The sequence below is a fragment of the Phragmites australis genome, chromosome 6 (genome assembly GCF_958298935.1).
Source record: "Phragmites australis chromosome 6, lpPhrAust1.1, whole genome shotgun sequence".
In the NCBI taxonomy this organism is placed as follows: Eukaryota; Viridiplantae; Streptophyta; class Magnoliopsida; order Poales; family Poaceae; genus Phragmites; species Phragmites australis.
This window is the reverse complement of record NC_084926.1, coordinates 1,395,846-1,404,074: the sequence shown is the minus strand read 5'-3', so window position 1 is coordinate 1,404,074 and position 8,229 is coordinate 1,395,846. Positions and strand designations below refer to the sequence as shown.

Below are 8,229 nucleotides of genomic sequence, written 5' to 3'. Positions count from 1 at the left end.
AAGAATTCAGGCTTTCTGGACGCAGCAGTTGGCATTCGACGAATGGTCTGTTGTGCTAGCTACCAACTGCATGCGTCCTCCATCGATCGATCAGAGTTTCAGAAAGTATGGTCATGGATCTTGCGAGGTGTAGGGCGGACCGGAGGAGGGAAAAGCAGATGAGAACAGGAGCAAATTAAAGAACGAAGACGAGCGGAGGGGAGAGGAAGAGAAATATCGTGCACACCGATTATCTGTACCGTTTGTATATTTCACGTACTAATTTTAAAGCAAACCAATTAAAAGTGTTGAAAAGGGTCAAATTTGTAAATGAATCTGTCAGTGCAGTCATATTCTGGTGGAATATGGTAGTATTACATTTTATCAGACACACTTTCTTGTTTTTTATGGTGTATAAGTATTCTAGTTTTTATGTGTTTGTTTCAGTGGGATGACTATATTTTTTGGTTTTTTAATGTTTCGGTTTTTATACGTTTGATCCGGTGGGATGACTATACTTCTGGTTTTTTGTATGATATATAAATATTCCGGTTTTTATGTGCTTGTTTCGGTAGGATGATCACACTTTTAGGGTTTTTTTTAATGATATGTAAATGTTCTGGGATTTTATATGTTTGTTCTGGTGGTTCTTGTGTTGGCTGTTGAGAAACCAAGTTGAAACTGCACCTTGGTTTATATGTGATGAGTGATTGATAAGGTTGTCGATTTGGTTTATCGAGTTTTGGATTGCTTAAGCTTGATTTGAGTATTTTAATTATGGACTTACTGGATTTTGAGGTGGAGAAATGTGTTTGCTTATCTCATGATGTACAGGTGACGAATGTAACTTGGTGGTCGCCAGCGGGTGATCGGAGCTAAGCGGGTGCTTAGTACCGGACAATTAAGGAGATAGTGCAGAGTCAAGGGTGATCCTAGCTGTACACGTGAAGGTCAAGCAAAGTATGAAACAGAGGATGAAGACAATGTGTTGACAAAGTCAAGCGAAATAGATATCGGTGCAAGTGATAAGGCGGTCCAAGGGATCAAGAGCGGGAGAGACTTGCTGACGGTCAGGATTGCAAGACAGAGTACACGTGTTGATATAAGAGCCCTTGCTTAAGGTGTAAGCAAGTGGCAAGTCACGCTTTGAGAAGCGTGTAGAAGATTTCACGATTATGCCTTAAAATCGTAGGAGGATTGGAGGAGTATGTGGCACCATTGCAAAGCTTGTGTTGAGGCGAAGCTAAATTGTGAAGGTATTGCGGTCGTTTGATAGATGGAGCAAGAAATAGACTAAAATGCCTTCGATAGTAGGTAAGAGTGTACTATAAGAGAGAGATATTTTGGTATCAAGTTAGAAAATTTAGAGATCAAGTTTTTTAAGTCTATAAATAGAGGGGTAGGGCTATGAGAGAGTCTGAACCAACCACTTGAGCCTCTGTGCTACCCATTTGAAGGCTTAGTGCTAGGGTTTTAGAAAAGAGGAAGATGAGTACTTAGCCTATTTAATATGTGCGAGTTTTTAAGAAAAAATCCTTGTAATCTACTTAAAATAGGACTAATCTCTTTGGTAATAAAGTTTATATTTTTGCATATGCTTGAATTCTTCTCCTTCTAGTCACTCCATTGCTTTTCTTGTAAGTTTACAAGTTTTCCTTTTTTGGTTGTGATTTTCTCGTTGATTTTTGTTTTTGTCTTTGAGCTATGATTTTTCAATATTGAAAAGTTATTCTTCTTATTGCTAGATATTTGAGAGGGTCTTAAATCTCTTTATCTTTAGACTATCAACTTGGAGAGTTGCTTCTTTCAGTGACTATTTTTTTTCTTTTTTCTTTATTCAAGTTTTAAGCTTTTATAATCAAAGACATATGAAATGATCTTTAATAGAGTCTATTGTTCATATTCCATCAATAGATCATGTTGTCTTGGATTTTTCATTCTCACTTTGTCTCTTTAAAGTTTAGGCTTCTGTTTGTGCGTTTTTGAGGAACGTTGGGTTAACAAGGAGTATATCATCTATTTTGCAAGAAATTTGTAAGGCGTCTATTCACCCCCTCTAATCGTCGTTCTCGATCATACAATTGGTATTAGAGCCGATTTGGTCACTTGTTGACCTTAACCGGCCTCGTGATCTATAGGCGATATGAAGAGAAGTGGGAAGATTATGTTGTTCGATTAAAGAGATTTTTTGTATTGGAAGGTGTGCATTAAAGCTTATCTTCTAAGCCAATGAAGTGCAGTATGATAAGTAGTTAATTCTAACTGCGAGATCCCTATTACTCGCACGACTCAGATTCAAATCGAATAATATGAGGCCAACAATAAAGCTAAAAATATTTGTTCACATGTCTGAGTCGGAATGAATTTGACAGGATGCAGCACATCCGTACGGCCCGAGAGATCTTGTCTACTCCTAGTGTCTTTCATGAAAGTACTAATCAGATTAAAGTCAGACGTCAAAGTACATACAACTAAGAATATAAAATATTTATGCAAAGATCTGGTGAATCTTTAGATACCATGTTTGCTTATTTTAATGGGATTGTTAGTAATCTTAAATCAATTGGAGTTTTTCTCTATTCTGACTACGAGAGAGGCGTTCAAGCTTTTCTATATTTTTGATCATAGCATATGAAAAATAAAGATCTCAAATATTGAAAAGTCATCCAATTACAACAGATTGATCAATAGGAGTTGACATGTTCCTCAAATGCATGCATGGAAGTGTCGGCATTAATTGCAACTACAATACTGCTATCGATAATGGATTGTCCTAGTCAGGGTTTTTTTTTTTTGAACGGCAGTCAGGGTTTTTTTTAGGGCAAATCGCAAGAGCTTTATTGAATCAAGGCAGGATTTCTGTAAAGGATCCTTTAGCTAGTCCGGAGTATAACTAATCCAGGAACAAACAGGATTATTACGAGATGGCATTCTCGCACAACAGTGTGCCTCCTAATTTTGCCTCACATCTAACAAATGAAATTTGAAAAAAAAAAAAACAACCTGCCTAGCTCTCGCATGTCATGTCATCAATAAAAACGGGAGCTAATCTACTTTTCTCTCTTCTTCTTCCTCTTTCTTCCTCTCTTCTTTCTCCTCCCTCATTTCTTCTTCTCCCCTCGTACATGATAAAAAAAATTATTGGGGGACTCGGGAGGGTTTTCATTGGCTAAGAAGCGGGCCATAAGCCTTTCTGTTAGCAAGCAGTTTCACACGTCCTGCGGCTCTCCTTGAATGTAGCTAGATTAGTTAGCTCCATGACCGTGATGTACTTGTACAAAAGGCGTAAGCCTCTGATGAATACGATTGAGTTGTCCTCATTCTTCTCACTTCCGCTTACATGGTATCAGCAGTTCCACGATCCACTTCTTCCGCTGCCCACATCTCTGCTCTCTTCCTGTCGCCATGAGCTCCTCGTCCGGCTCCTCGTCCGGCTCCGATGACAACTCCGACGCCGAGTCGTTCCTTCCCCACACGCTTCGCGTCCAGACCGAGCCCGCTGCTCCGTCCGTCGTCCACGGCATCAACATCCTCAACCGAGTGCCCATCATCCTCGACTTCAATGATGCCAATTACGTCGCCTGGGCTCGTTCCTTCTCCGCCATCTTCGGCCAGTACGGGCTCCGTGATCATGTCGACGGCTCTACGGCCAAGGGCGACAACGACTAGTAGTAGGGGGGCCATAGGCCCCGTGGATCCGCGTCTGCATGCTATAAGCCTGCAATAGATGATCTATCCCCAGAAACCGAACGAAGTAATTACCAGGGAAATTAAAGATTGTCAACCTCCAAGACGTACGACTTTGCTGCAGCCTTGTGCCACTGCTAGCAGCAGGCCGTCTCTTATCTCGAGCGCTTCAATTGTGAGCACACCAGGGAGATGTTCATACCATTTTGCCTCAGCTGCTAAGACCTCGCCCATATGGTTTCGCAGGACACCTTCCCCTCCTCCCGTATATGTGTGTTCATCAAAGGATCCATCCGCGTTCACCGTGATCCAGGCCTCATCCATTTGACCTAGTCAGGTTTGCGACATATATACATGCATGCATACGTGTGGAAATTAAAAGAATGTTATGCGCGCAGGATACCACATCCTTAGGTCATAATTTGGGTAAGCAACAGTGTGTAATTAAAATGTCTGCACCTGTGAAGGGGAGACTTAAATATGTGATGCATAAAAATCTGTACATCTCCGTTCAATTACAGCTAGCGGACAACATTCAATTAAAGTTGGCAGATAACTTCGATGGCTTTGAGACTAAAAAAACATCCCCGTTGAAAAAAAAAGAATCTGTACACAAAAATGTCTGACACCTTTTCTTTTTGTACCTTTTCTTTGCAGATAGCATGCATTTCAGTATCAAACTACCCTGCTTACTATCAGTTATATTTTTATGCATGCTAATGTCAAATCCTTTCATGCATATATCCATGCATGTAAAACAGAAAAGAGTTAGTTAACTACTATTTACACAGCAACACTTTTTTGTAAACGTCATCAGTTATCTCAAACTGTCCACAGATGCAAGCTAGCTGATCATATGTTCGATCATATATCACAACTGCATATATACGATGCTAGGAATGATATAATTACAAATACTAACAACAAAAAGGTTCCAAATTAACTCCAGCTGCCCAACAATAGACACCGATCCATAAGTATGTACATGCACAACAGCAGTTCTTCAATCTCAGCCTAACGATATCAATCCAAACGCAACAGCACTACACGGGCGTGCATTACATGCACAACGGATTCTGCACAAAGATCACGAACAAATAAAATCAAATTAAAGTGGTTATTGTCACACACTGCAGGGAGCAGCTAGATTTCAGCACCGACATCACATCTGCATCACGTTGTTGTAATTGTAGTGCTCCTCCAGCCCTAGGTCCACCAGCACCCCTCCGCCGCATTGATCGCCACTGCCGTCTCTTGACCCCGCAGCTGCCCCAAGGACGCCGCCGCCGTCGAGAGGCTGGGCGTGGAAGTCGTACATGCTATTGTGCTGCAGCAGCGCCATGGCGGAGAAGTCGTTGAGGGAGTGGTGATCGGACGATGGCGGCAGTTGGTAGTGGCTGCTGCCGAGGGCGGGGAACGGAGGCGAGTAGCCCGGGTCAGGGGACAAGGAGGAGTACTTGGCGTTCGCAGCAGGTCCACGAGCCATGGCGAGCTCCTGCTCGTTGTCCATAGCGTAGTCCATCGCGTCGACTTTCTTCTTGTAGAAAACTCTGCACAGAACCCAGTCCTCCTGCATGCATGTACACACATACATGTCACTGACATCCTAATGACTCAGTAATTATTAACCAGGTACTATTGCTGTAAAAGTGAATCAATCATCAGTTAATTGAGTAACCAATTAATCAAATATATTAGCAGTAAGTAATTGCGTTCATCTATATGCATGTACTACCTTGGGTGGGGTGTGGGGGTTCTCCATGCGGAACTCGTGCATGACCCAGCTGGTCTTGATGCCGTTGGGCGCGCGGCCGCGGTAGAAGACGAGGGTCTTGCGCATGCCGACGATGGCGCGGCCGGCCTGGGGGTTGTGGATGACGCGATCCTTGCCGGTGGCCTTCCAGTAGCCGGACTTGGTGGCGCGGTTGGTGCGCAGCCCCGTCGCATACTTGCGGTCGCGGAAGCTGAAGAAGTACCACTCGTTCGTGCTCAGCTTCGCAACGTCTAGCACGCATATAAACACACGCAATGATCGATCAGTAACAAAGAACTTCAAATCATGCAATCAGTAGTACTAATTGGAATAGAAATTTCAAGATTCACAATTATTTTGCTAAGAGGTCTAGTGAAGAAAACCTTATTTGAGATGCAAATCATATCAGAATGGGGAATTAAATGGGGGAAAACCAGTCTTGAAAATGCCGGTAAAACTACCCTTTTGTTCCTTTGTCTTTTCCTCAAATAGATCATTACATGATTATTCTCGGATTGAATATTTATTAATTTACCCTCAAATTTTACACACCGAAATCCGATAGTTATTAGCCTGCTGGATTATATGCTGGATTATTATTGATCCCAAAATTAGGAGACTTGTATCAGAAGTAACGCGTACTGCTGGCCGGGCGCCATATAAAAGCGCCGATCGATTAGCAGAGATCATATGCGTGAATATGATTTGCACCTTCATAATTAACAAAAACAAAACAGATGTAATTGGACCAATAAAACGTGGTTGCGTGCTAAACTAATCATTCCATGACACGGAATTGATCGAGTTAATCAATCAATTGAGTTAGCCAGCAGATAGGCGAGGTAGCTTGCTGGAGAGGGACTAACTATATTTAATTCATTAGCCGGTAGGGTATCTACCAACTAATTACTACGTACCTGGCAGCTCCCACGGCTCGTGGGTGTGCAGATCCACCTCGACCATGGCCCCGCCGGCGTTCGCCACCTTGTTGTGCAGGTAGTGGCACACCAGCTCCTCGTCGCTCGGGTAGAACCGGAACCCCGGCGGAAGCGTCAGCTCGATGTCCCTCAGGCCCATGGCTGCAGCCTACGACTACCTAGCTAGATAATCTCTTCCTCCTCCTCTCTATATCTGCACTGTAATCTGTATGTACCTGGACATATATATATGGCTGAGACACAAGCTAACCTATATGCAGCTAGCTAGCTATATATTTGCACATGGAGAGAGAGGAAAAGAGAAGAGCAAAGAGAAGAGAGGGAGATAGAGGAGATGGAGGAGTGAGAATTAGCTGCACATATCTATTATGTTGCTGTTGCTTGAGCTTGTGTGACCTTTGGCTGGTAGGAAGCGAGTATATATAGCTTGGTGCTGGATTAATTATATACGTAGAGGAGGAAGAAGTGTAGGGAAGCAAGCAACAACGAGGGAGGGAGGGAGGGAGAGTAGTGGTACTACTCTAGTACTAGAGGCCGGGGTAGAGGACTAGAGGAGAGGGCGAGAAGGTACCAATAGCTAGCTCGGCCAGGGCAATCTCTATCGGTGTACGTCGTCTGTGTGATCGATCGATCGATCCAGATGCTGACGAGAAGCAGGGACCTGCCGAACGATCGCGATAGCTGTGGCTTGATCTATAGCTATTGGCAGAGAAGACTGTTCATCCTTGATTTCCCTGTCGCCTCCGAGAGCTAGCGCGGAGCAGCGGCGGGGAGAGGGGAAGGAGGACGCGTGAGCGCCTGTCGCGTTCGCGGCGCCTTTTCCTATCTCGCCGATGCTTGCGCAGCACGAACTCGAGAGAGAGAGAGAGAGAGAGAGAGAGAGAGAGAGAGAGAGAGAGAGAGAGAGATGTGTGCAGAGAGGAAGAGGAAGAAGATCTAGCTCTAGAGGAGAGGAGAGGAGGAGACCCAGGCTCACAAGAAACTTGTTGGCTAGAGAAACCAGCAGCCCCACTTGGCAACAGCAACATCTATGGCACTGTCAATAGAGACACATTTAGCACACAAGGTTGTATTACTGCCGATCCTCTCCTCTTCATCCTCTCAGTGCTCTCACTATTCATGTGTCAGCTGGGAGCTGCATGCATGCTAGCTAGTGGTTAAATTTGCTTACAAGTAAGCGCATGTGCTTGTACACACATGTGCTACTACATCGCACTAAACATGGTAATTTACGCAAGCCAACAAAAATATCAAGATGAGGTGGGGAGTTACTTATTTGCTAAAAGTGTTACTTAAGCAAGGCATCTTCAGTAGTAGATGCTGATGAATCATGGCGATGAGGTCTCTCTAGCTAGCTGATGGTCGCTGTCATTGCTACTCGTTTTGATATTTATCTCGGCGATCTGCATATGGACTGTTGTTCTTTTCAAGCTAGTCTGACTATACAGCAGAAAAGACCTTCGGACTTGGCGTCTGTACTCGTTGTACTCCGACTTCGGACTCAGCTGGGACAAGAAAATGAAAGGAAAATAAAATAAAAGGAGGAGAAAATCTCTTCTACTCGAAGAGTATGGGAACGAGGAGAGAATATAATTAAGTGGGCGCATGTCCAAAGGAGCAGAGATCGATGTCACAGCAACAATAATTTCAGCACCGATCGATGTCCTCCAGCAACAATAATTTCATCAGCGATCGATATATCCTCTTGGCTCTTGCTCTATACGATGAAGCAGATAACGATATGACGACGGCAATCTAGCCATGGCTGGCTGGCCCCTGGGGATCGATCACAGGCGTGTGTATGTGTTCATCAGCTCATCACCCAGTTGGATTAATTGCACGGGAAAGGGAAATCGATGCTGTGTGTGGTGC

The 8,229-nt window shown here is 43.8% G+C and overlaps 1 protein-coding gene across 1 annotated transcript; it reads right to left on the bottom strand.

Annotated features, from left to right (window-relative positions):
- Window positions 1-4,581: 4,581 nt before the first annotated feature.
- Window positions 4,582-7,211, bottom strand: LOC133920966 (NAC domain-containing protein 79-like). Its single transcript, XM_062365633.1, has 3 exons — window positions 6,337-7,211; window positions 5,402-5,670; window positions 4,582-5,236 (listed from the first exon to the last, which is right to left on the bottom strand). The coding sequence occupies exons 1-3, from the start codon at window positions 6,494-6,496 to the stop codon at window positions 4,829-4,831; spliced, it is 837 nt and encodes a 278-aa protein (XP_062221617.1). The 5' UTR covers window positions 6,497-7,211; the 3' UTR covers window positions 4,582-4,828.
- Window positions 7,212-8,229: the final 1,018 nt, after the last annotated feature.